The following is a 27,879-nucleotide window of genomic DNA, read 5'->3' on the forward strand; positions in this document are numbered from 1 at the left end:
TGCTTGTGGGGAGTCAGCTTTTAAGCTGACTCCCTGAGTGCATTGGCTCCCATGTAAGCTTATTGGTTAAACATGTAATTGACTACACATTGACATCCCTAATGCAAGCTTAAACTGTTATCACATATTATATTGTGCATGCTCCAACTGTTATAGCACGGTCATGACAATATAGTTTTTAAACATATTTAAACACTATCAAACCTAACATGTTAAAGAAGGTTAATATCTCTTTAGTTTTCTCAAAGCCAATGATAAGTTGTACTTCTGGTCTTGTTGTCAAAAGCTATAGAAACGTATGAAGTAATTGCAATACAAATAATAATAATAGTATCCTCTATCTTTTTACCTGCTGTTGAAAAAGATCAGACATCTTTAGTTCCAAGGCTCCCAAAATAGAGGGATTCCAAACAACTTCTAGGGATGTTAACTATTGTGTATAGTGTAAATGTGTAACGAGTGGATTTTTTTAGCGGTTACAGGCTTATAAATGGGGGGGAGGGCAGGTAGGAGCCAGTGCTTGCAGGGAGATGGCTTTTAAGTTGGCTTCCCATGAGCACTAGCTCCGCTTCTCCCCTTCCCCCTCCCCCACTGCCTCTGATAAAGAGGCAGCAGTGCAAAGGGCAGGTGGCTTGAAAGCCGCTTCCCGCATGTACCGGCTCCCTCCCCATGCTGCTGCCTCCGTGGGAGACAGCAGGGAGCGAGGGGGGAAGAGAGAAAGGCAGCTCTACAGAAGCTGGCATACACGGCATACAGAGCTGCCTTAAAAGCTGTCTCCCTGGGCACACTGGCTCCCGCCTGCCCCTATGAGAGGCAGCAGCATGGGGGGAGAAGAGGAGGTGGCTCTGCAAGAGCCAGTGCTCATAGGGAGTTGGCATTTAAGCTGCTTCTCCCTGAACACTAGCTCCCACCTGCCCGCCCCCACACTGCTGCCTCTGATACAGAGGCAGAAATGGAAGGGTGCATGTAGTCATTATGGTTATCAGTTAATTGTGTAAATGACCACACACTAACATCCCTAACAACTGCTTGCCTTATTTGTCCTCAATGTTAGTCCCACATCAACTCTACAAGGCTTGCTAACACTGATCATCTCAGAGAACTCTTCTGTGGCCCTGATGTACTTAGAAAATAAATGTACTTAGTGAAAAATATAAGTAGAACTCATCATACTTTTCTTTCCAAAAAAACTACTGTACTTGGGGAAATTTTCTCATTCCATCCTTGACAAAACATAAATGAAAAGAATACATTTCCAGCCAAGATAAACATTTCTTGCTGGCTGACAAAAGATACAGTAGGCCAAGAAAAGCAAGAAAATAACATCAAAGAATCCCTGCTTTATTATTAATGAAGTTCACTTACTGTCATTATACTTTGGGATCCATATGACACAAGTATAATCAATAAACATTGCAATTCCTTATGTATGAGGACAATCTGAGCTTAAAAAAAAAAAAAGGTAAGATTTGCCTCTTGATTTTTCTTTATAACCATTTGGGGAACCGCAGTCTGTGACATATTTAAGAATCAACTTTCACACAGCCTGCAGGCTCAATCACCAGGGGTTATGCAATGAGAAGTGAGAACAATAAGGCAAGCAGGGTCAAATGAACAGATGAGATAATAAGGAAAAACGTAAATCACTTTAATAAGGAGAAGTCAGACCTTGTAAAGCTTTAAACAGTATTCATTTAAAATCTATAAAAAATTTTACACAAGGAGTCTAGAAAAAAAATCAGAATAAATATGTTTCTCTGTCTTTAGTACAAGTCTTAGTTCAACCAATGGATTTTTTTCCATTAATTGTAGCTTGAATACAGGCAGTCCCCAGGTTATGCGGATCCGACTTATGTCGGATCCGTACTTACGAACAGGGCTTTTCTCGCCCCAGAGGATGCGGGCGGCGGGACCCCCAGATGCCGCGGTCCCGCCGCCCGTGTCCTCCGGGGCAACAAAAGCTGCTCCGCGTCTCCCTGGTCTGCTGGGGGAGCCCCCCAGCAGACCAGGGAGACGCGGAGCAAAGTCGCGGAGGACGCGGGCGGCAGGACCGCGGCGTGTCTCGGTCCTGCCTCCCGCATCTCCCTGGTCTGCTGGGGGGGGGGGGGCGCAGCTAGTGCGCCCCTCCTCCCCCAGCAGACCAGGCTTTTCTCGCGGACGCCTGTGGTAGAGCAGCTGGGGCGCTGCTGGTTGGTCCCGCAGCGCCGCTCCTCGGCGCTACTGGACCAATCCGGCAGCACCCCAGCTGCTCTGTCCCAGGCGTCCAGATTCAGCTGCTGTTGAAACTGATCAGCGGCTGATTCCAGGAAGCCCGGGGCAGAGCAACTGGAATGATGGATCTGATTTAGCTGTTCCTACTTAAAAAAAGAGATTGTGGCATCATTGTGAATAGTTCTGCATAGTTCTGCATCTACTATGTGTACAGGAGCCAGCAAAAGCTTCATGTTAGGAATGGGATTAATAAGACAGAAAATGTCTCAAGGCCAGTATATAAATCCATGGTACACCCACACCTCGAATATTATGAGCAGTTCTGGTTCCCCTATTTCTCAGAAAAATCTCAGAAAAAAGGCTACGTCTAGACTGCAAGCTTCTTTCAAAAGAGATCTTCTAAAAAAATTTCTTACAAAAGAGAGCGCATCGAAAAAATGATTTGCTTTTTTGAAAGAGCGCGTCTACACTGATTCGACGCTCCTCACATAAAAGGCCACCTGGAACCACTTCAGCCAGGGCTTTAGGTCACCAGTTGCTTCCAAGTGCTGGTACCATAGTCTTGCAGAGACACACGCTTAAAGGGACCCCCCGGACCTCCCTGTTTCTCTGCTTCTATTGCGTACATCTCTGAGGCACAGCAAAGCTCTCGCAGTGCCTGTTGTGGTTGCCCCGCTTTTTTGGATGCCACAGCTTTTTCCTTTGTGGCATGGAGCCAGAGCTGCCCCAGGGCATGCAATGGCCCCACACGGCATGCTGCAGCTACTGCAGCACTTTATGCCAGCTGCCTTCCTGCTCCTGACCGAGCTCAACCCCGAGCTCCTTCTTGGGACCCTCTCCCTGGGTTCGGAAGCTACATTCTGGCAACCACAGCCCACAGTGGAGAGGCGTTTTTGGAGGCTAGACACCAGTTCTGACACGTGGGACTGGCTGACATGACCAGCAGTGGCTCCAAAACTTCTGCATGCAGAAGGCCACCTTTTTGGAGCTGTGTGCCTAGCTTGCCCCTGCCCTCTGGAGACGCGACACCCACCTGCAGCCCGTCATCCTCCTGGAGAAGTGGGTCTCAATAGCCCTCTGGAAGCTCACCAACAGTTACGGGTCGGTGGGCAACCAATTCAGTGTGGGGAAGCCCACCATCAGGGCCCTCCTCATGGAGGTGAGGCATTCTCGGGCTGCAGTCCCTTCACAGGGGGAGGAGGGAGAGTTCCAGGAAAAGAGGGACCCTCGGGAAAGAGGAGTTGGGGGTTGTGGGGGGTGGAGTGGGGGGAAGTCCCGTCCCCAGGGGGTTGTGCTGTCCTGCCCTCACACAGCCCTGTTGCTGAGAGAGTAGCCTCATAAGAGGTGTCTCCTGGGGTGTTTGGGGGGGGAGGAGATGGGAACGGGATGGGCACCTTCCAAGGGCTCAGGCACTCCATCTCTCATTCTTTCTTTTATGTGTTTGTTTGTCTCCTTCTGCAGGTAGTGAGGGACATCAACTCCATCCAGCCACAGAGGGTCATCCGCCTGGGAGAATTGGACCCCATTGTGGCCGGATCTGCTGCCCTGGGGTTCCCCAAATGCGCTGGAGCCCTATATGGGATCAACATACCGATCCGCACACCTGAGCATCAAGTGGCCCAGTATATTAATAGGAAGGGCTACTTCTTGATGGTGCTGCAGGTCCTGGATGACCACCATGGACACATCACAGACATTTTTGTTGGATGGTTGAGCAGGGCACATGATGTCTGCATCTTTTGGAACTCTAGCTTATATGGGAAGCTGGAGGCGGGTACATTCTTCCCCCACCGTGAATTAGCAGTTGGGGACATGCCGATGCCATTGTTCATCGTGGGCGACATGGTGTATCCCCCTCATGCCGTGGCTCGTGAAGCCTTATACTGGATACCTGGACCCCAGCAATCGGCCATTTTTCTGACAAAACTCTGTAGTATAGACATACCCAAAGAATGAGATCTGCATGCTCTATCTGTCGAAAGTAGATCATGAAATCTACAAGGAAGGGCCTCTGTCTTCTTTTGTTTTTTTTTTAATTTAATGGCTCCCACTGACAGTCGTTAATAAATTAAAATCCAAGTCTAGACAAATATGCTTTACAATGAAATTAAAAGAAAAAGCTATAACCCAACAAATAAAAATAAGTAAAATTAAATAATTTTTTTTATTGTAAACATGGGTTAAAAATGTACAAAACAAACTCTTGATTATTTGCATCTGATTTTGTTTATTCTAGAAAACAGAGAGCCATCCCAAGGCAACATCTCCAAAAGAGATAAAAGGAAATAAGTGTGCAAATCACTTGCATAAACATTGTAAGTTATAGGTAAGAAAAATTCTAAGAAGAAAAGACAAACAGAACAAGTATAACGCCAAACACTGACATGAGGATAGATCTTGAAAGCATAATTGAAAATAAAAACAAAAACAAAAAAAGTCCTACACCTCAATGTTTCTGAAGCAGTAAGCCTTAATTCTCTCCAATGTTCCCTAGAAAATCCTACATTACATTCTTACTGCTGTATCAGTTATGGTTTGTCAGTCAATCACTTAGAACCAAATTCTGCTATCTTTTCTTATGTTGGGGAGTCACTTACTCCTCAAGTAATTTCTTTGATTTTAATAGGAATTTGATGAAAAAGATTCAAATCAAAGTGAGTATAAAAGTGGCAGAATTTGTCCTTTAACAGTTTCTTGGTACCTCTAATATCCTGAATCCCATTATTTCCCTTGACAGAGTATTAGGGATGAAGGAACCATTAATTCTACATGAAGGCCAAAGGTCTGGCATGGTCTTTGATAGCTTATAATCCTCCCAATATGAAGACAGACTTAGTTTTCTATTATAAAACAAGAAGCTGAAAAAGAGTGTTCCTGAAGGCAAGTGTATATGGCTGATAGCTAAAGAAGAAGAGTAGTAGAAAGCTTAACATCTGTGTGAAGCACTTACTTGCATCAAGAGGTGTTCTCTTCTCCGTTCTAATGCCTTTTCTTTGCCTGTAAGCTTTGGTCAACCTACTCTTCCAGACTTGCCTTTCCCTCAGAAGGCTAGGGACACTAATATAGTGGCCTTTGTGAATAAAAGCCTAGAGAGAGGAAAGGAAAAGAAAAAAAAAATCAGTCCTTTGTAGAGGTGATAGTGATACAGAGAATATTACCACACCTGTTTATCCTCATGTTTTTGAGAGACTTCCTAGACTCTCAGGAATTTCTACTAAATTGCACATTTTCCCCTAATGTCCTGACTGTAGATGCTCTAGGTTCCTTGGTCACAGGCACTGCAACCATGAAAGGTCATGTTGAATAGAATAGAGAAAGAATACCAATTCCAGGAAGACTGCAAATAACTTATTGCTGAAAGCCTATTGTCATTATAATTAGCAAAGTGTATGGAATACAGTATACTGCTGATTTTTTTTAAATGAAGATTTTGGTACTTCCCTGCCATACTTCAAATAGCTGAGATACCCAGAGACTGGTTATGGATCAGATGACAGAAAAGTATCATACTTTTTGAGTTTCTCATTGCAGGCAATCATAGTGCCTAGAGACTTACTGAACAGACTAGAACTTGAAAATATGGATCCTAAAACACATCAGACATGGGATGCCAACAAATATGACAAAAGCCTGGAGAGAAACATAATCACAGAGTAATGTCCATAGCAAAAGTGAAGCACAGGAGAAGAACATTTTAATATCAAGAGACTTTTTTTTCAAACTGCAATCATTGAAGCATTTTTTAAAGATTCATGATCCTACCTGTGATTATCCCCTGGTAAAATATTCTGAGTGAGCCATGAATGAAGTGGTGAGACTGAGCCACAGAAAAAATTCAAATTCAGTCACTCTGAAACAGGTGTGTAGCCACAGGTGGGCCTGGATGAGCCATGGCCCGCCCACCCCTAGTTAGGGTTACCAGGTAGACCCTGCCAAAAAACCAGACACACTTGATCATGGGCAGGGGGGAGGGCGGGGCTGGCCAGGAGGGGGGCAGGGCGGGAAGCAGAGCTGGCGGGGGGAGACCGGGGGCCATGGGGCTAACTGGGAGGAAGGGGGGGGACTGCGAGGAAGAGGGGCTGGGAAGCAGAGCCGGGGAGGGTCAGGGGCCGCGGGGCTGGACTGGAGGGGGGGGCAGAGGAAGTGGGGCAGGAAGCAGAGCTGACGGCGGGGGGGGGGGGGGGGCAGTCGCTGACTGTAGCCAGAGTCCAAGGGGCGCGCCCTCGGCTGGCACTCCCTCGAGTTGCTAGTAGAAGCCGGGCGGGGGGAGTGGCTGGGAGCCACTTCCCCCGCCCGGCTTCTGCATGCATCCGGAGGCTCCCAGCTGACAGGCGGGACCACAATTGGCACTGGGAGCCTCTGGTCCCACGCAGACGCCAGGCAGGGGAGTGGCTGGGAGTCCCAGCCCCTGCCTTCCCCCCCGGCTTTTGCACGTGACCACAGGCTCCTAGCGCCAATAGTGGCCCCGCCTCCCAGTCGCTCCCCGACCCCTGCCAGGCTTCCATCCGGCGCCCATCCAGGAATTCAGAAAATACTGGACATTGCACATGTCCAGTATTTTCTGAATTTTTCTACCGGACAGATGGTGCAAATACCAGACTGTCTGGTAGAAACCTGATACCTGGCAACACTACCCTAGTCCTGGCTCTGCTTCTTTCCAAACACGAGAGCTTGCCCCTCGGGCTTCCCAGTGCTTCAGTCGGGCCCGGGGTAAGGATGTTAAATTGCGGTTCTCTGATTTGTATTGACTACACCATTAGACAATAAGGGCTACTCTGTACAGCCAGAGCAAGGGTAGCTCCAGGAGCTGGCTCGAGCCAGGTCCAAGCAGTCCCAGCTCATGCCAGCTCTCGGAGCCACCCACACTGCTGCTCTGCATTTTAAATACAGTAAGAGCTGGCGGGCCCTTAAGGCTTGTAATTGTATAAGTAATAAGGTAGTTAGTTATAATGAACGTATGTTATAGCAAAAGGTTTGGATTAAACTTAAACACAAGATGTAGGCCTCAGACAGGCCAGGAAGCTTTATCAACTTAGCTTCAGCTCTGTTTGATGACAGCATGTTCTGATGTTAAAGCGAAGGGATGCAATATTGTAATACATAGGAATGTTAATATTTGGCAAGGCCTTGTAATAGATAGAAAGAAGTTTAATCTCGAAAGACTTTAACTTTGTTAAAGTGACTAGACGTACCCTTTTGTCACAGGCTGCAACTGTGTAAATGTATTGTTTGTGTAAATGAGAGAGAGAGAATGTTTTAGGAGAGGTAAGTATGAAGGCCACTGCATGCTCAAATAGTCAGAGGAGGGGCTGGAGACTCAGAAGCACCAAATAATTATCAACTAAGCTAAAGCACACTATTGGGGCAGACTGACAAACCCTGAAGTTAGTGACAAGCATCCCTTGATAGGGAACTGATAAGTTTTGCCAGAAGACAACACCCGGGGGGGGGGGGGGGGGGGGAAGAAGGGGGGGTTTGTCAGCATACTGATATCAGATTACTGCGAGAACAACCTCCAGATAAACATATGTCACAGAAAAACTGATTGTGATGCTGAGTGACTGATTAAGGCCTGACAAGACAAAATACATAAATTTGCATGGAAGGAAAATCCTATAAAGGATGGGATGTCCTGTATGGTTCGTTAGGTTCTGTCCTGCTAAGACCATGGAGCATCAGTCCAGACTGACAAGAACCCGGCTCCCCCCTCGTACTCGACCTATCTGGCCAATAGGCTGGGTCGAGCAACAGACTGGTAACTATTCCATCAGCAGCACATGTGTGTGTGTGTGTGTGTGTGTGTGTGTGTGTGTGCATATGCTATTTTATTATATTATCAATAAATGCAGCATGTTGCTTTATGCCCCGGAAAAAGATCCCATGTGCTTCTTTTAAGCATAACATTACTACATTTAAAATGCAGAGATGCAGCATCCTGGACCCCAGCATGGGCTGGGACTGCTTGGTCCCAGCACGCACCGAGTCCAGCAGTCTCTGTTTGTGGCAACCAGCCCTCTCTGCCGCAAACAGAGACTGCTGGGGTGCTGCCGGGTTGGTCCAGTAGCGCCAAGGAGCGGTGCTGAGGGACCAACCGGCAGCGCCCCACCTGCTCTACCACAGGCCCGGGGCTTTGCTCCACGTCTCCCTAGTCTGCTGGGGGGGGGCGCACTAGCTGCGTCCCCCCCCAGCAGACCAGGGAGATGCTGAGCAAAGCCACGGAGGACCCGGGCGGGACCAGGTCCTCCGCTGCTTTGCTCCGCGTCTCCCTGGTCTGCTGGCTTCTCCCCGCCCCCCAGCAGACCAGGGAGATGCAGAGCAGCTTTTCTCGCCCCGGAGGATGCAGGCAACGGGACCAGGTGTCCCGCCGCTCCCATCGTCCAGGGCGAGAAAATCCCCGTTCGTAACTGCGGACCAACCCAGCAGCACCCCAGCTGCTCTGCCCCAGGCGTCCCCAAGTCAGCCGCTGCTGAAACTGACCAGGGGCTGACTACAGGAAGCCCCTGCCCCGGGCTTCCTGGAATCAGCCGCTGATCAGTTTCAGCAGCAGCTGACTTGGGGATGCCTGGGGTTCTTAAGTTGAATCTGTATGTAAGTCGGAACTGGCATCCAGATTCAGCCGCTGTTGAAACTGATCAGTTTCAGCAGCGGCTGAATCTGGACGCCAGTTCCGACTTACATACAGATTAAATTTAAGAACAAACCTATATAGCACTTTTCAGTCAATTATTACAAAGCACTGGACAGACATCAAGACCCAGATAATCTCCCACAGAAATGCCTGTGACAAGGGAAAACCTACTTTGTTGTAAGGTTTTAAGGGCCCAATCTTCTGCACATAGTAATTTGAAAGAGACAAAGATGGTAGAAGCATGGGGCAAGGCCATGGAAGCTAGGAGTTCAAATCCCTGGCTCACAGCTTCTAACAGACAGATGCCAGAATTTTGAAAGGGATATAAAGCTCCTTGTTTCAGAGTGTAATCCAATCTTTGAAGATTAAGTTTTAGGTAGGACATTTTGAAATAGCAGGTTTCATGGGAGGAGATTATCCTACATCTGACTACTGTTGGGTTTCTTGCAGCTTCCTCTGTAGCTGACCACTGTTGGAGCCAGTACATTGAACAAGAAGGACCATCAGTCTGACCCATCACATTACACAACAATTATGAAATAAAAAGAGAGACTCTTAACAGTTGATTATTTAAATGTCTTGGTGGGTGATTTATTCTTTAGAGCTAGCATCTAATTTTTTGTGGGTTTAATTTACCTGCTTTGGACATCTCTCAAAGTTCAATATTACATACCAAAATAACACATATTATAGTAACTTTTGAATTTAATAGTTTACTAAGCTATCTAGACATTTAACAGATCTTCCCCTAAAATGATCCAGGTTATCTCAGAGCTTTGCTGATAGTATAGCCCTACAAGGATTTTGTTTTCTTTCTCTTTTTCAAACTGTTTTGTATTTAAAAAACTTGTAATTCAATTAATACTATCTCTTGTTATTAATGATGTAACGAAAGAAAACAACAAATATAGCAAGCAGGGAGAAGTGTATTGATGTGATCAGAAACCTGCAATAAGATTCATATAGAAATAGGGCTTCTCCAGTGCGACTAGAGAGATGGAAGAGCTTGTTCGTTATTTCTTCCAATGCAAAAAGTTTAGCGTGGGATATCCAGAAATGCCTATGTAATTTAGCATCAAAACTGACATTGAAACTCTAACGGGTTCTAAGTCACTTAAGTGCTTCTTAAAGTTAGCCCTCTCTTCAGTTCTGTTTCTGTAGGAAACCACAGGAATATAAAGACATTACTAAGATTAGAAACAGTTATTCAGAACACCCATTCGTTATAGGAAAATAATCCTATCCAATGTGGGCAACACAAAAACATTTTTTAAATTATAGTTAACTATGATAATATTGACTGAGAGCCAAATGATTCCCTCATTTGCATTCCTAATTTTCAATGGGTTGTATAGAATCCAAACAAGAGCAGAACCTAACTTTGAATGGCACTGACTAACATTGCTATCAAGGAGCAAGAACAATGAAGATTAAGGAGAATCAGAGAAGCAGTAGGAGGGAAAAAAAGATTATCAAGTTTTTAGAAGTTGAAAAACCGTAATTAAAAAGATGATAATATCATGACACTCAATTATCATTCCAACCCCAAAAGAAAAATAATCAACATGAATAACAATGTAACAGGAACGCACATGCTCTCTCAAAGTGTTGAGTGTCATGTCATAAAGCTGAAATAATATACTGAAAAGAATAATTTAGGCAGCATATGACAAAGCTACAAATATGCCCTGGAGAATTTAACAGCTGCTCCATTTCACACAGTTCTATAGTCTCTGCAGGTATTTTGTTCAAATTTGTTTTTCTGCTACTACAGATTTAGAATATTATCAAGTATGCCAGATGCTTATGCTATTACATCACTCTCAAATTGCTCATTTATTTTAAGATATAAGGCAAGAAGAGGGCGAGTCAGGTTTCCTTCTTCAAAACCTGAACACTAAGAGCAAAGCCCACTGTCTAAATAATATATAACAATAATGCATCATCAAGGTATCAACCAACAATGTTCGAAAAACCTAGAAATCTGGTTAGGTTTGGTCATGCTAAGCTAAGTGATTATGTACACCGCTAAATTTTCCCCTATATTTGCACATAAACATATACATAAAAAAAACACAGTTTATACAAACACACAAGTGAACCAATCCTCATCCCATTTAAGTGAGTGATTTGAATATCAGGGCTCATAAGTTCAAGACAAGCAGTACTTGTTTTTGGTCAATATGTGGCTTCCAAGAAAAGCAAAAGCAAAAGCAAAAGCAAAATAAATTTGTAAAATGAATTACTCCATCCAATTAGGGATGTAAGCAACTAATCAACTAGTCAGCAAAAGCTTATCAGAAGTTGACACACTAATTGACTAGTTGCTTCTCTCCTTCTCCTCCTCCCCCCACTTGCTGCCTCTATCAGAAAGAGGCAACAAAGGGCGGGGGAGGAGAGGCTGGAGTGCTGGGAGGAGCTGGCTTAAAAACTGGTTCCCCCCAGCTCCAGCTCCAGGAGCACAGCGGCGGTATTCCACCTTTGAAATGTACAAGAAATTCCATTGACTATTCTATTAGTTGATTAATCTACTTTTAATAGCCCTACATCCAACTAGGAATGTGAACAACTAGTCAACTATCCAATAAGCAAATGCTTATCGCTCTTACTACATTTCCCATAGGGGTTCTTACTATATTTAAAAGGCAGAGGTGCAGTGGGGATAGCGAGACCCTCCCCTCCCTTTATCGATTAAGCAGTCAACTACTCAATTAGCTGATTAAATGAAATTTAACATACCTAGTTTTCATACTGACAGAGGAGAAAGAAAAACATTTTCAAAGTAAGGCATGTGATTGTAAAACCACAAAAATTATCAGTTGGACTCAAGCACAGAGCTAGTACCTGAAATTATTTTAAAATATTGTTTGATGACTAGATTAGATTGTATATTAACAGCGTTCCTCATATTTAATAAGAGAGTAATTCTACAGTTACTGGCCAATAGGAACTGCAGAGCTGATGCTCAGGGTGGAGGCAGCACATGGAGCCCCCCTGATCGCCCCTGTGCCTAAGGTTTACTGGAACATAACAACCACTTCCTAGAACCACATGGAGACAGAGCAGGCAGGGAACCCCGCTACACTACCAAAATGGACATTTAATGACCCAGTCAGTTATACTAACTGGCGTTTCTGGGCATTCTGATACTTGGCAATCCTATATTCCTATCAAACCCCCAATTACCCATAATGAAATATGTCCTCTCCCTTCCCCCCACCCCACTGCTGCACTGTTGACTCAGTAGCGGAGCTTGAGCTGAAAGCAAAGGTGAAGGGAGAACTGAGGTTGGGGGAGAAAGCTGTGGCTAGAGATGGAGCTGGCCTGAGGGGGAAAGGAAAGGATGGCAGCGCTGGACAGGAGCATGAGTGGAGAAGTAGAAAGCAGAGTGTAGCTGCATCTGGTGCCATAGCTCAGCTAGGGTGTGGGGCCAGAGCTGGGCCGGGTGGTACTCTCTCCTCACCTCCCCTGGAGGCTGACCCAAATGCACTTACAGGTTTCTCTGACTCCGATCCCACCACCACCACCAGACAGTCATGGGAGCACTGCTCTAGTTCTAATCATTGGAAGGGAACTAAATGTGGATGGAGTTATCACTGCTCTAACCTGTAAATCTACTTTTACTTACTTAATATTTTTCAAGTTTTCCAAACTAGATTTTACTGGCTACAGGAATACAGGCAGTCCCCGAGTTACGCGGATCCGACTTATGTCGGATCCGCAGTTACGAACGGGGCCCTCCCTCTCCCTGGTCTCCAGCAGACCAGGGAGAGGAAGAAAAGCGGCGGAACACGCGGGCAGCGGACAGCCCAGACGCGTCTGGGCTGTCCGCTGCCCGCGTGTTCCGACGCTTTGCTCCCTGTCCCCCTGGTCTGCAGACCAGGGGGACGGGGAGCAAAGCAGAGCAAAGCCACGGAGCCTGGGGTTCTTAAGTTGAATCTGTATGTAAGTCAGAACTGGCGTCCAGATTCAGCCGCTTTTGAAACTGATCAGTTTCAGCAGCGGCTGAATCTGGACGCCAGTTCCGACTTACATACAGATTCAACTTAAGAACAAACCTACAGTCCCTATCTTGTACGTAACCCGGGGACTGCCTGTATATGAATGAAGAAACAAAAAGTGTGGTTGCTGCTGAGAATTTTAGGAAGAATGTTATAAAAAATCTGCAAATAAAAATGGAAATTTCTATCTTAATTTGTGTTTAGTATCCCTGCTTCCCAGGCCAAAAGAGGTATATAGCACACAGACAATAAAACCCCTTTATTTCATCTATTCATAGTCCCTTAATTCAGACAGGCAGCCTACAGTGCCTCATTCTGTGACCTGCAGCTACCTAGGATGCCCCAAGAGTATGGTGCTGGCCATTAGAGTTCAGTTAATGGAATTTCTGTAGAACAATTTAAAGTTTCTTAGAACAATTTTAATGTTTCAGAAGGTGTTATATATAATTAAACAAAAATTTAATTCATTTTAAGTCGCATGCTTTCTTTTCACAAGACCCAAAGGATAGCCAAAAGAAAACAACTTGTATGTCCAGTGAAGAGGTGAGTCGGATCCAGGCTACCCAGGTTGGCTCCTGGCAGGCCTTCACCACCATATTTACCTTCATGGCTGTAGATACTGGCAATCACAGCTCCTACTGGCTGCACATTGCTGTTCCTCTCTAATGGGTGCTGTGGGAAGTGGTATTCTGGTTCACATAGCTTCCCACCGCTTCCATTGGCCAGGAAAAGTGATCTGTGGCCAAAGGGAACTGCAATCACAGGTATCTGCAGCCGTGCAGGTAAATATAGTGGCAGTGGCCCACCAGGGGCTGACCTGGTGAACTGCCGCCGGGGTTATTGCCCACTCCTGGTCCAGTGCATAAATATGCACACAGAGAGGTTATTCTATTCGATATTGTGGTATTTCCCTATATTATTTACACACAAACAAAGCATTATTTTATAAACATACTGTAACCTGGATCAGAAACGTAGTTAAAAAAATACTCAAGTAAATGTTAGATCAGGAGTGGGCAATAATTTTCATAAATTTCTAAAGTGGCCCCAGGCCACCCCAGAAGAGCTAGGGCCTTGGGCGGAAGGGGCAGGGACAGGAGACTTCTCATGCCCCCCTTCACAGACCCATATTGGCCTGGGGATGGGGGACCACATGAAGTGTTTCCCCAACCCTGGCACCTAGAGAGAATTGTCAGCTGTTTTAAACAGCTGGTGGTTCCCTCTAGTTGGTGCAGAAGGAAGAGACCTCGTGCATACCTCCCCGCCACCAGGCCAATAAGGGCCTGGGGGTGGGGGAGTGCGCAACATCCCTTTCCCCCCCCCAAAGTGTGCAGCAGCTAGAGACACACGCCATTTGTTTTAAAACTGCCAGCGTTTCTCTCTTGCCAATACATGACCCTGGAAGGGCAGAGGCGGGAGGTGGGAGACTTTGTGCGCTCCCCGCCATCAGGCCCTGATTGGCCTGGGGGCGGGAAGAGTGTGCAAAGTTTCCTGCCTCCCTTCCCCCACCAAGGGTGCATAGCAGCTAGAAAGAAACACTGGGTGTTTTAAAACAGCTGGCATGTGTCTCTAGCCACCACATTCTCTTGGGGGGAGTAGACTTGGCGTGCTCCCCCGCCCTCAGGTCCTGATTGGCCTGGGGGTGGTGGAGTGGCAGGGCAGCTGTGGGCCAGATTGACCAGTTTGGCGGACTACATCAGGCCCGTGGAGGTCTCTTTGCCCACCCCATGTTAGAATTATGTTTAATTGTGGAACCAGTTCAGGTTAAGTTTAACTAGTTAAGCAATTAAATGGGAGGGAAGCAGGAGCCATTTCAGTCAGCTTAGCTGAAGTACCCCAGCCTGCTGTGCTCCCTGGGCCTGCCACGGAGAAGGGCTGCTCGGGCCAGGCTGGAGTGCCCTTGCCTGCAGCACACCAGATGAGAGCTGTTCCAGGCAGGCAGGCCTAGCAGAGCTAGAGAAGCCCCCTGCCCACATCATGCTGGGGGCTGCTCCAGCCCCTCCAGGTGAACCGAACCAGTAAGCCTCACCTATTAAGAATGAGGCTTACCTGTTAACCATTAACATCCCTACTACAGGTGCAGGTTAAATATCAGTTTAATCAGTGAAACTGGTGCACCACAAACACCTTTTGTGAAGACAAACTCACTCACTATCTAAGTACCATCGTATCATATAATAGATATACTGTAATGTTAGAAACACCACTACACCAAATACTATATATTGATGATATATTGAAAAAAATCATAGATAATGGTGTGATATTAACTAAGATGCCAACTATACATTTTGGATTGCCAACTTTCTAACTGCACAAAACCAAACATCTTTGCCCTGCTCTTTCCTTGAGCCCTGCCACTACTCTGCCCTGCAGGGTGTGCAGAGTACTTCGGGAAGTACATCAATTCATGAGCCCACTTTTTCAGAGTACTGGAGCCATCACAGATAACTCAATCACAAGCCATTTAAATACACCTATTCTACACTGGAAACCATAGACACACACATCTTTGAGATCAGTGGCAAAGGTGCTGGAACAATGTGGGGTGCCCACGGAACAAACTGTAAACCCTGTACATAATGGAAAGAAGTTCAAACCAGGATGGGGGCAAGTGCCCCAGGGCTTTAAATCGCCATCAGAGCACCCCATCACACACTCTGCGTGGCTCTAAGCACTGGGGTGGCAGCACAGTGCACTCTGGGCAGTGGTGAGGGCTAGCTGCCACCAGCCCTGCCTCTTCTGGAAGTGTGAAGCCCTTCACCATGCTCAGGGTCTTGGCAAGAATATCGGCTCTCCTGTTCTCAATGCAAGATTGGGATCTAAGTGAGGGAACTTTTAAATAATTAATAAGAAGTCAATCCTGCAAATATTTACACATAATAATCCTGCAACCAGGTATGCACTGTCAGATCCTTGCTAAACCAAATTCATAGACTCATAGAACACTGGAACTGGAAGGGACCTAAGAGGTCATCAAGTCCAGTCCCTGCCCTCATGGCAGGACCAAGTACCCTCTAGATCACCTCTGTGTGTGTGTGTGTTTTGTAAATGTGAACCATGATTTTTTCAAATATAAAGGAATTCAAAATAGTCATGCAATGAGCGTGCATAAGAGAGGTTAATGAAAACTGAGAGTGGAAATAGGGATTGGTAAAATGATTTTGTTATAACTTACTTAACATTTATGCAGTAACAACTGTTTTATGGAAAAAACCTTCAGGGATCATGGTGGGCAGCATGGCTGCCATGGCTTCCCTGCTCTATTAGACACCTCTGCTTGCTGCTACTCTACCTGCTCAGTGAGGCCAGCACCAGGTGAGTGCAGGCGATACTTCTGGCCAGCAGAACCTGGCCTTTCCTTGCAGGTGGGGTGCACCGTTCTCCTGGCCTGACCCACAGGAAAAAACCTGGGGACTACACAAGTGAGAGGCAAAAAAACTCCTTCAAAAACCCTCAACCCTCACTGACGTGGACCCCAAATGAGACACCTCACTACTCTGGCGCTCCAACGCTAGTCGACTGTTCGCTTCCTCCCCTCCCCCTTTCTATCAGAAAGAGGCAGCAAGGGATGGGGAAAGAGGAGGAGGTGCTTCAAAGTGGCAGCGCTGGGTGAAGCCTGGTACGAGACTCTGGGCTTCACGCGGCGCTGCCACTTTGAAACACTGTCGCTTTGAAACACTGCAGGGAGCACATGGCCAGCGGGGGACTACTTGGGGCTGTTGCTACACTTCAAAGGCAGAAACAACCATATCGAAATTGCAAATTGCATCAACTATTTGATTAGCCAATTAACTAAAATTTTATATCCCTGAGTGAGAGTGCAGGATCTGGGCAGAAGATGGGGTACAGAAGGGGGTGAAGGTGCAAGGTCTGGGTGGAAGGTGGGGTGCAGCATCAGGCTGGAAATAGGGTGTCTGGCCAGGAAGTAGGGGGCAAGAGCAAGGGAAGGTGCAGTGTGTGGCCAGGAGGGAGGGTGCAGGAGCAGCCCTGGGATAGGTTGTTGGGCCAAGAGGGAGAAAACAGGAGTAAGGAAGGGTGCAGGAGCAGGCAAGGAGGAAGATGCAGGAACGGGCTCAGGATGCAGTGCAGGAGCATGGTAGGTGCAAGAGAAGGAGCATGGTGTGGGATCTGAGCATGAAAGGATGGCAGGGGACATTTTCTTGCTTTTGTGCCCATGCATCTGGTTTCTGGCATAACCTGCTACTGCTTCCATTGGCTGGATTCCATCCAATGGGAGCAGCAGGGAAAGCTTCCAGGCAGTGCATCAGGGTGCTGCTGTTGCCCCAGCCAGGGAAGGCAAAGGAAGAGTGGCAGTGTGCAGAGCCACTTCTGGCTCCGCTTCTTCCTCATAAGGAGGATCCGACAAGATGGTTTGGGGCTCCTCACCCATCCAGAGGGAAGCCAGTGCTGGTGTTCCAACCTCATGGTGAGGGATGGAAAGATGTAAGGCAGGAACACCAGTGCGGGCTCTTGCGGAAGGGAGAGAGAGGGAGGGTGGGGGGGGAACCTGAGGTTGAGCCATGGACCACCTGGACTGTGGCATCTACAGTTTGAGAAAGACTGCCCTAACAGAGCCCCATTACGTTTACTTGGGGAACCCTAGAGGGGTGAATTCACACCCTTTCCATACCCCTGTATCGGGGATTTAAGCGACTAATGGATTAGTTGACTATCAGATAAGCAGAAGCTTATCAGACAGTCAACACACTAGTCAACTAGTCGCTTCCCCCCCTCCGCCCCGCTGACTCTATCACAAAGCCCGTTCCCCAGCTCCAGCCAGGTCCATGGGAGGGGGCAGGAGAGCAGGAGAGCAGTGGCAGCATTCCAACTTTAGAAATGTACAATAGTCCCTGGTGGATCTTTGTATATTTCAAAGCAGAAGCACTACATGGAGTCTGGGGCCAGCAGAGGACTCCCCACTGACCCAGGTGTTTCAGTCTCTTGTACATTTCAAGGTCAGAAGACTGTGCTAGTCCTTATCGACTAATCAACAGTCGATGAAAATACCATTAACTATTTGATTAGTTAATTAATTGAAATTTAACATCCCTGCCCTGCATGCAGGCCTGCTGATAGTCTAGCTAATCTGCTCTTAAATATTTCCAGTGATGGAGATTCCACAACCTCCCTAGGCAATTTATTCCAGTGTTTAACCACCCTGACAGATAGGAACAGAGGTAAAAGTAAGTGTGTGCGCCCTGATGAGCAGCCTTGGCAAGAGCTGGCTGAGCTGTGGCCAAAACCAGCAGGAAGCTATTCAAAGAGCTAGCAGCGACCTATTTAAAGAGCTAGCTAGAGCTGCAATAAGACAGTACCTGTAAGAAATTTTAAGTTACTTGCACTACTGCTTAGGAAGTTTTTCCTAATGTCCTAATGTCCGTTTTTGCTAATGCCCACTCGCCAGCCACGCGGTTCTGCGTTCTGCGCATGCGCAGATTGCTCCGCGCTGGCTCTTCCAGGATGTAATCTACTCGCCACGGGCGAGTAGATTACACTATTTGTCGAGCCCTGTCCATCTTAATCTCCCTTGCTGCAATTTAAACCCATTGCTTCTTGTCCTATCATCAGTGGTTAAGGAGAACAATTTTTCTCCCTCGGTACCTGAGAATTGCTATCATGTTCCCTCTCAGTCTTCTCTTTTCAAATCTAAACAAACCCAATTCTTTCAGTCTTTCCTCATAGCTAATGTTTTCTAAACCATTAATCATTTTAGTTGCTCTTCTCCAGACCGTCTCTAATTTCTCCACATCTTTCTTGAAATTTGGTGCCCACAACTGAACACTATACTCCAACTGCGGCCTGATCAGCACAGAGTAGAGCAGAAGAATTACTTCTTCAGACTTGCTTACAACACTCCTGTTAATGCATTCCAGAATCACGTTTGCTTTTTTTGCAACAGCATCGCACTGTTGATTCATATACATAGCTTGTGGTTCACTATGACCCTTAAGTCTCATTCTGCAGTACTCATTCTGCATGTGTGAAACTTGTTCCTTCCCAAGTGGAGTACTTTGCATTTGTCCTTATTACATTTCATTTTATTTACCTCAGATCATTTTTCCAATTTGTGCATATAATTTTAAATTATGACCCTATATTCCAAAGCACTTGAAACTCTTCCCAGCCTGGCATCCATCATCTGCAAACTTAGTAAGTGTACTCTCTATGACAGTGGTCCCCAACCTTTAGAGGCTCCCGGGCGCCCAGAGGCAGGGCCACTCATGCGCTGGGCGCCCGGGGGCGGGGCCACTCATGCGCTGGGCGCCCGGGGGGTGGGGCCGCGCATCCTGGGGCACTCCAGGGGCGGGGATGCCCTTGCACCCGGCGCCGGCATGTGTCCCGGGGCCGGAGCCACCCGAGCGCCTTGTGCCGTGGGCCCGGGGCCGGCGCCGCCGCGCGCCTGGGGCTGGCACCGGCGCGGCACGCCTGCATGTGCCCTGGGGCTGGGGCCGCCCGAGCGCCGCGCACCAGGTGTGGGTGCGTGTCGCGTGCCTGGGGCCAGCGCCTCCAGTGCGCCACGCGCCGGGGCCGGCCCAGGTTGTCGGCGGGCGCACACAAATACCCCGGCGGGCACCATGGAGCCTGTGGGCACCATGGAGCCTGCGGGCACCGCGTTGGGGACCACTGCTCTATGACACTATCTAAATTCAAAGCTGGCTCAATTTTTCAGAAAAATTTCCTCAGTATTGACAAGGCCTGTGGGCTTGACAGTGGTCTCCCATCAGTGTAAATCAACACTAATAAGTATGATGTGCATTAGTAAATAAGCAGTAAAACCACACAAATTGGATGTTTTTGGAACTCCAAAAATGTGCAGGGGAAAGTCTCTCTTTTCAATATTTTGTTTACAGGATTAATAATGAACATAGGACAGAGAATTCTGATTTCTAAGGTCTTAGCAAATACTACGAAACATTTCCTATGAGAAACAGGAAGTGCACTTGTAACTGGTTGAAAACTGGAAAAGCTACTTTGGGAAATTTTGAAAGCTTCCATTTTGCAGGGACCTGTTTTCCATGAACCTTTTATATTTTTAACCAAAATCTTGTTCCAAATAGTCATTGAACCTTTAGCAATGGAAGTGTTGGGCAGCACCTTGAAACACAACTTCCACTGGAGTTATGATATATCAAATGGATACAAAAATATCACCTGGCTGAGGAACAAAAATAACAAACAGGTCAAAAATGTGATTCCCCCCCCCCCCCCCCAGCAGGTTCTTGGAGGTGGGTGTATGGGGGAGGAGAGGACATGCTGCCACTTCTCATCAGGACACTTCTCGCTAATCACACGCTTGACCTGCTTTCACCCCTTGAGAGGCAGAGGGCAGAGTTCAGGGTCTTGATTCCGAGCACTTCCCCGCGCAGCCCGCGGCAGGCACCCTGAGTCCCTCACGCGTGAACCAGACACGCGCTGATGGGCATGAGCATGGGGGAGGGGGCTGTCAATGTCCGACGCCCAAAGCAGCCCCCTTGGGGCAGGCTGTGCACGCCCATCCCCGTGGCCGCCAGAGGCGGGGCTGCACTGGGGAACCCCTCGCCCCAGCCCGGGCTGCAGGGGGCATGTGCCCACGTGGGGCCCGCGCGGCCCCTGCCAACCGCCACTCACCGTCCCCCTCGGCTCGCTCGCCGCGCGGGCCGCCGCCGTAGCTGCCCGAGCCGCGCCTGAGGCGCCGCGCGCAGAGGCCGCTGCTCGCGGACGAGGCGCCGGCGTCCGAGTCCCAGAGCCAGAGTCCGGCAGGGGGCGGCCCCGCCCCCAGGTCCCCGCGAGCCCCACCCCCGGGGCCTGCGGCGGCCGCCCGGAGCGCAGGCTCTGGAGGGGGCAGGAGGGCGACGGGGGCTTCGCGGGAGGACCCATCTGCGCCGGCAACATGGCAGCGTCCAGCCGTGCCCAGGTGCTGCGCCTGTACCGGGCCCTGCTGCGGGAGAGCCAGCGCTTCCAGGCCTACGGCTACAGGTGGGGCCGCCCGGCGGGGACACGTGCCCGGCAGCCTGCTGGGGCGGGGGGGGCCCTTCCTCCCCGGGCTCTGGGTTCCATGGGCGGCTGCCGGGGTCGCTCCCCCTCCCCCCAGATCCCTGCGTTTGGTGGTGGCGGGAGGGGCGGACACAGGCCCGGGTCCAGGCCCCTTCTCTGGGGTCCATGTTGTAGCCCATTCCCCTCCCCCCCCCGGGAATGGGTGACAGGGGAAGGGTCACGTGATGGTGACCTGCTCTTCATTCCCTCGGGGGCATCTGGCATTGGCCTCTGTCCGCAGACAGGACACTGGGACAGATGCACCTTTGGTCTGACCCAGTATGGCCCTTCTTATGGGACGGCCGTAGGTAGGAAAGCCAAACCAGTTTGTCCTATAGGCCCACTTAATTGTATGGGGTGTTGGGAGCACAGCTGGTTCTAAACTGAAGATCCCTTAACTCCAATGGGAGCCCAGCATTGCATTGGCTGGGAGCAGAAGCCAAATTCTCTCAAGTGTACCCAAAACTGTATTCCGCAGAGTCAGGGCATAGATTGGGTTCCATTCTTTGAGCCTCTTGGTTTCCTCCCAAGTGGTGGATGTGTGATTGTCTCCTCCTTTATATAGGGTTCATGAGAAGGCATTACATGCCAGGTTCTGCAGACCCTGGCATTCCACCAAGAGAGCATATTCATGTCTAGGGTAATAAAGAACAACAGCTAGCCTTATACCTGTTACTGCTGATAGCTATCCAGTCTGCTTACTACATTTATAGGTCTGCCCCTCAGCAGCTAAGACTGTATAAGTATGATGTGAAGTTAATTTGAGTTATTGCTTTATTTTAGATAAGACTTTAAATTCTGTTCCTTATTTTAGTGTACCACTCTCAATGGTAACCATTTTAAAGCACAGATACTGTGATAAGTTGTGCACTTATATTGGATTCTTGTAAATTTTCACATAGAGATGAAATCTTTCCGTTTTTCAATGAAATGCCTTGATTTTGATGAGTCTTTAAATACTGTAAAATGGGAAATATTCTCTACAAATAATTTTTGCTATATTTATCACATTTGAAAACACTACAAATAATGGCAGCTTCTCAAAATATGCTAACAGCACTTGCCTGCAGACCATCTAAGTGCAAGAAAACAATTCTCCCTGTCTTTTTTTTTCTGTGATGCCTATCAATGAAGAATCTGAGCATGTAACTAAATATGTTGGTAGTCTCTTCTGTTCTAAGATAAATAGTACTACAGCATCTTCGTGTAATATGCCCTTGTAGTGTCTTAACACAAACTTCATAAAGAATTACATTTATCCTAAAGGACAAAATGCTAAAAGTTAAACTCACTGTTTCATGGATTTAGTGAGAAGATTGTTTTAAGAACATATACCTTTGCTTATAAGTCTCTGTGTTTTAAACTGGCTCCTCACAGCACTTGCTCGTGCTCCCCCACTTGCTGCCTCAGGGGTGGGGGGAAAGCGACTAGTCAAGGTCCTACTCCACTATCGGATAAGCATTTGCTTTGTCTGGTAATAGGCTAGTCACTTAGGGCATATCTACACTGCCACCCTAGTTCGAACGAGGTGTACCGATAGTTCGAATTAGAGAGCCTAATTCGAACTACCTACTCCATGCCACGTGTAGCCGCGGGCATGGAGTCCGCACTAACAGGGATTTAAAAATGGCAGCGCCCGGCAAGCTGCAAATGAAGCCCAGGATATTTAAATCCCGGGCTTCATTTGCAACTTCGAATGCCTACATTAGCCACCCTAGTAGACATACCCTTACATCCCTAATTTATTACATTAAGCTTTTGTAATGTCCATCTGTTTCATAAATATTTCAGATATTAGCAGCTGATGTTATTTATTATTTTTATATTGCAAATTAGGTACTGGCATCCTTACAGATTTACATATTTTAAAAGTGAACCTTGCTCAGGGGCTTTCTTTTCCATGCCAAAAATAGACCAAAAGATCATGCCTTTTTTGCCCAGTGTCCATGAAGTAAAATGGAAAAGGCAGTAGTTTTGCGTGGGGAGTTTCGTGAGTAAATGAAGATTTACCGTGAACCCTAAATTGTGAATAAAAAATAATAAACAGACTTACACATGTACTTACTCACAGAGGCTATAAGATTCTGTAGGCTACAACACAGAACTGTATGGTTATTGGTTTTCATTATATAGAAAAATGTTTTTATGAGAGAAGATTGTTGTTGTGGAATACTGTTTGAATGTTGTTTAAATCAATAATCATGGGAATGTTCTAAAATTTATCATTCTGCTCCAAGAAAACTGCCATTTGTTTTGGTTGTTCTTGTGTTTTATTTTGTTTATAGAAACACTGTTAAGTTGTCACATTTTGCATCTATTTTAATGTGTATTCCTTCTCGTTTCTTTGCACTTTCTGCCCTTCCTCCATGGTGTTTGTGTTCTGCCTTTGCTCCTGTCTATAGCATCAGTCTCTGACATTTGCATGTTTTATTAACTTTTTTTTAAATATTTTCTCCTCTGCTGGCTAGATATAAGTGCTACAGGTAAACCTGATTTTTATTCTTTTATAACATGGTCAGATATAGACAAAAACTGATAATGGAAACATGGCCACAAGCTATCTCTCGGTCCATTAATTATATGTAGTAAAACTTTATAACCCTATTTGAGTAATGGGGATAAATTTAGTATCAGGGCTCAATCAATTATATTTCCTCTTGGTGAACACTTGATATATAATTCACAGTAAACTGAAAAACTGGGATTTATATTAAACAAAGGTATGAGAAGGAAGAGAGAAAAATCATTCTTCCTCTGGTGAAAATGTTGCTGTTTCTCCATTCTTTGGATCAGCTTTCTCAATCAGTTTTAGGGATGTAAGATATAGTGTAATTGAATAGTTGTATAACCACATGAAATCTTATTGGTTACACAACTATTCGATAGTCCCCGGGGGCAGGGCTGGCAGCTAGTGTGCTCCCTGTCCCAATCCCAGGGAGCCCTCTGCCACACCATGCTGCTGCCTCCGATACAGAGGCAGCAGCACGGGGTGGCAGCAGCCCTTGTCTGCAGGGGTCCACTCTTCATGCGGATAGAAGCAGCTGTGGGTTTGGGAGGCTCCCATGAATCATCCACTGTCCATGGTGGCCCGGGCTGGCCGCAGATAGGGGCTGGTCCTGCAGCAGCCCTTGTCTTTAGGGGGTCTGAGCTACGCGTGGATAGAGGTTGCTCCATGGGAAGTGGACCAGCCTCTGTCCATGAGGAGCTCAGGCCCCCCACGCACAGGAGCTGCTGCCAGATCAGCCTGTCCACGGCCAGCTCAGGCCACCTCAGATAGTAGCTGCTTCTCGGCAGCCTGCCTCTCCTCCCACCCCCACAGCACCCACTGTCCACCGGAAGCTTGGACCTCTACAGACAGGGGCTGCTGCCACCCCGTGCAGGGATTAAGGATGTTAAATTTAGATTAATCAACTAATCAAATAGTTGATGTCATTTGCACTGACTATTCAATTAGTCAATAAGGGTGCCTTCACCTTTGAAACATAGCATGAGCCCTTCTGGCTCTTGCTACATTTCAAAAGCAAAAGCACTGCAGGGAGTACAGCCAGCAGGGAACTCAGACAGCCCCCCACTGGCCCCGCGCTCCCTGTTTTGAAATGTACAAGAGCCCTGGGAGGACTCCCAAAGCTCCCTGCAGCACTTTTGCTTTTGAAATGTAGCAAGAACTCTGTTCTTACTACGTTTCAAAGGCGGAAGTGCCACCAATTCCCTGCTGTGCCCCTGCCCCTTCTCCCCATGGAGATGGTTTTTAAGCGATTCCCCCAGCACCAAATCCTGCTTTCCCCGCCCCCCGCTCCTCCCCCCCCCCCCCACTGCGTCTCTCTGATAGAGGGAGCAAGTGAGGGAGAAGCGACTAGTTGAGTCACTAGTTGCTTATCAGATAGTCGACTTGTTGCTCACATCCACTGGTTTTTAAACTGGCTCCCCTCGCAGACCAGCTCCTGCGTGGGTGCCAGGAGCAGCAGTGTGGGGTGGCAGGGGGCTCTTCAGATGTGGGGCCAGAGCATACTGGCTGCTGACCCCACCCCACCCCAGAGACTATCTAATAGTCGTGTAACCAATAAGAATTAATGCGGTTACACAACTATTCAGTTACCCAAACCTAACATCGCTAGTGTTTATGGACTTCCTCTGACCTCAGCATGTTTTAGGTTTTTGATACATGGGAAAATAGTGAAGTCATGGTCTTCAGGCTCTACTCCTGGTTCTTCCACTGAGTCCAGTTTGGGTGCGTTGTAATTGTCTGTATCTCAGTCTACCCATTTCTAAGGGTGAATTAGTCACATACTTCACCAAGATGTCGCAAGACCTGTATTTGTAAAATGGAGTTTATCATTCAGGTTTCTTCTGTGTAAGTTTTGATTGGGTAGTGTCAGATCGTCTGTAAATAAGGCTAATGTTCTTGACTCAGTCATGGAATGTTGTTTGTATCTAATATATCACTGGGTCCTGTTCGATGATGACATCAACTTGTGCAGAAAAAGCTGTTGAGAAATTAGTGATATTTTTATCCTGCTGTCAGTCCAGTAGCCAACAATGGAACTGATTTATTTGAGCTCCCATTAGATATTGAAACAGCCTATTTAATGCCAGGAGTCTGGCAAACCCAGACATTTCTCCAAGCTGCTGAAGTTGAATGATGTAGTAATGGTAATGAATGCTGCCAGAAGAGCTGAAACCCTGACCTATAAAGACCATAGCATTTCTTTTTCCTGACTTCTCAGATGAGCTTAAGATAAAGAAAGCTTCATCGAATGGCATAAAGCAAATCCTGAGCAGGACTGATGCTGATACAGCATCAAGTATCCTATGGATTTAGCAGGCACCACAAAATTTTTCAAAACCCCCTCTGAAGCTTGGCACACATTTCAAAGACCTATCAGATTTGACCAATAATAGCAGAATATTTTTTCCATCGTGAAAAGCATACCGCAACAAGTTTAAAATCAGTTTGTATTCCTGTACATGCTTCTAGATATGGTAATGTTCACTTATATAATCTTTTGGCTCCTAGCAGATAACTAGTGGCTCTTAAGCTGTGGGTTAAGACCCCAAAATGGGTTGCGACCCCGCTGGTGTTACACTTGTTGGGGCCCAAGGCCACCGCCCGGGACTGAAACCAAAGCCTGAGCCCCACCTCCAAGGACTAAGGTTGCATGCTCCTCGTCCAGGGCAGAAGCACTTGGGCTTCAGGTTTGTCCCCTTTTCCAGGGTAGTGAGGCTCAAGCAGAGGTCTTAGGTGGGCTTGGCCTTTGTTCTCCCCTGTGAGGGTAGTGTGGTAATTTGTATTGTCAGAAGGGGGCCACAGTGCAATGACGTTTGAGTACCACTGAACTAAATTGAACTCTTCCGTTGATCTCCATTGGAACCAAGCAATATAATAACCATATAGTACAGTACTACAATGAATAGAGTAACAGTTTCAAGTAAGCTGGTATTTAAAGCACCATCTACTGACAAGCATTAGCTGCACTAATCATTTTACAGCTTGCACGGATAGATACGTTTTCTTTGAGGATGTAAAATCCTGTTTAATTACTTAACCAGTTAAATGTAACAAGTTAATTGATTAAAAGGGGGGCATGTGAAGGGGTCAGGCTGGAGCAGCCTCCTTGCTGTGGGCAGAGGCTACTCCAGCCTGGATGCTTCCTGTCCCATGTGGGGCTTCCAGCTCTCAGCCTGTATAGGCAAGGCTGGAATCAGCAGCCCTGTCCAGGGGACTGGCGGTGCTGGAGTAGCCATCCATTAAAGGCCTAAAATCATTCAAAATGAACCAGTAATATTCAATCATTCAAAATCATTCGAAATATTCAAAATATTTATATTCTAAAATCCTAAAGATGAGGTTTTACATATATCTCCGCTTATATTGTATCTTAAGGTTATATATCTTAATTTACCTTTCTAAAACTGAATGTATAAATTTTTAATGTGCACAGCCTTAGTCTAATCCTGAAGGATAATACGGTTTGCTTGGAGTTTCAACTCAAAAGAGTTAATGCTAGGAAGTAAGTACAATTGAAATGGAGGTAACTCTGAATTTTTCTTCTTTCTGATAAAACCATACATTCTTCTAATATTCGGAGGTGATTGGATTTGTCCAGATGTCTGTCTAGCATAGTATTCTAATTACATGAGACCCAGTTTTCAAAACTCATTAGGCCAAGCCTCACGATTAATAAATGAACTTGTTTTAAAAAGAGATAAGGAGATTGACACCCAAAAGAGTATGACTATTCATTTTATTCCGGAATTGACTTGTTTCTTGTGTCTTCAGAACTGATTGCAGCATGCCTATTAGCAGCTATTGATATATTCATTTCAGATCATGTTCCAATTACGTTTACCATAGATGTACCATTAAAGTCTTCTGTGCAATAGCTGAAGACACTGCAATTAAAATATACGAGTTTCTCAGTTAATTCAGTCATCTTTAACATACTACAAGAAAATAAGCAGTCTGTTACCTCATACGATCTTTTAGGAAGCTCTGAAAGTTATTCTAAAAGGTGAATATATAAACTATGCCTCCCAGAAGAAGAAGAAAGAGAGACCAAAATAACTAGTCTCTGAATAAGGAAATAGATGAGTTGCTGAGAGAGCATAAGAGTGACATAAAAATTGAAAATCTCCTACATTCTGTAATCAATGTAAAATATAAATATAATGAAGGCATATCCAGTCAAGTTGAATTTACACTCAACAGCGTCCATCAAAGCTATTCTGAATGGAGAAGATTAAACATGGAACTAGCCAACAACAGTATTTCTTTCTTATTTCACGAAGACTGGAATGCCATCCTTGAATTAACAAATATAAATAATTTAAGCAATTCTATAAAGCTTTTTATAAATCAGACAACCAATTAGACTCTATTAATTTGATCATTTCATTGAAGGCCTATCTTTTTATTATCCTAACTTGAGGTCAGGGGTTGTTTATGGACAAAGCTAAACAACACAAGATAAAAAGGCTGTTAAAATATATATGAATTCCAGCAAGACTCCTGGGATGGATGGCTTT

General features: G+C 46.5%; 2 protein-coding genes across 11 annotated transcripts in view; one reads left to right on the forward strand and one right to left on the reverse strand.

Annotated features, from left to right (window-relative positions):
• Positions 1–20,715, reverse strand: part of FARS2 (phenylalanyl-tRNA synthetase 2, mitochondrial) — a 391,854-nt gene extending 371,139 nt beyond the window's left edge. For 4 of the 6 annotated variants that reach the window (XM_075921297.1, XM_075921299.1, XM_075921296.1 and 1 more), the window contains exon 1: positions 20,452–20,715. In XM_075921297.1, coding sequence (XP_075777412.1) covers positions 20,452–20,715 — 264 coding nt within the window. Of the gene's footprint in view, positions 1–5,161; positions 5,298–20,451 lie in introns of all 6 variants that reach the window. The other 2 variants (XM_075921300.1, XM_075921301.1) reach the window with 1 other exon arrangement.
• The window catches only part of RPP40 (ribonuclease P/MRP subunit p40), a 215,569-nt gene continuing 208,354 nt past the window's right edge, over positions 20,665–27,879 (forward strand). For all 5 annotated transcript variants that reach the window (XR_012901668.1, XR_012901669.1, XM_075921302.1 and 2 more), the window contains exon 1: positions 20,665–20,799. Coding sequence is in view for 3 of the 5 variants with exons in the window: in XM_075921302.1 (XP_075777417.1) it covers positions 20,714–20,799 (86 nt within the window). In the remaining 2 variants the exon portion in view is untranslated. The remainder of the gene's footprint in view (positions 20,800–27,879) is intronic.

This window comes from Pelodiscus sinensis, chromosome 2 (genome assembly GCF_049634645.1).
Source record: "Pelodiscus sinensis isolate JC-2024 chromosome 2, ASM4963464v1, whole genome shotgun sequence".
Lineage (NCBI taxonomy): Eukaryota > Metazoa > Chordata > Testudines > Trionychidae > Pelodiscus > Pelodiscus sinensis.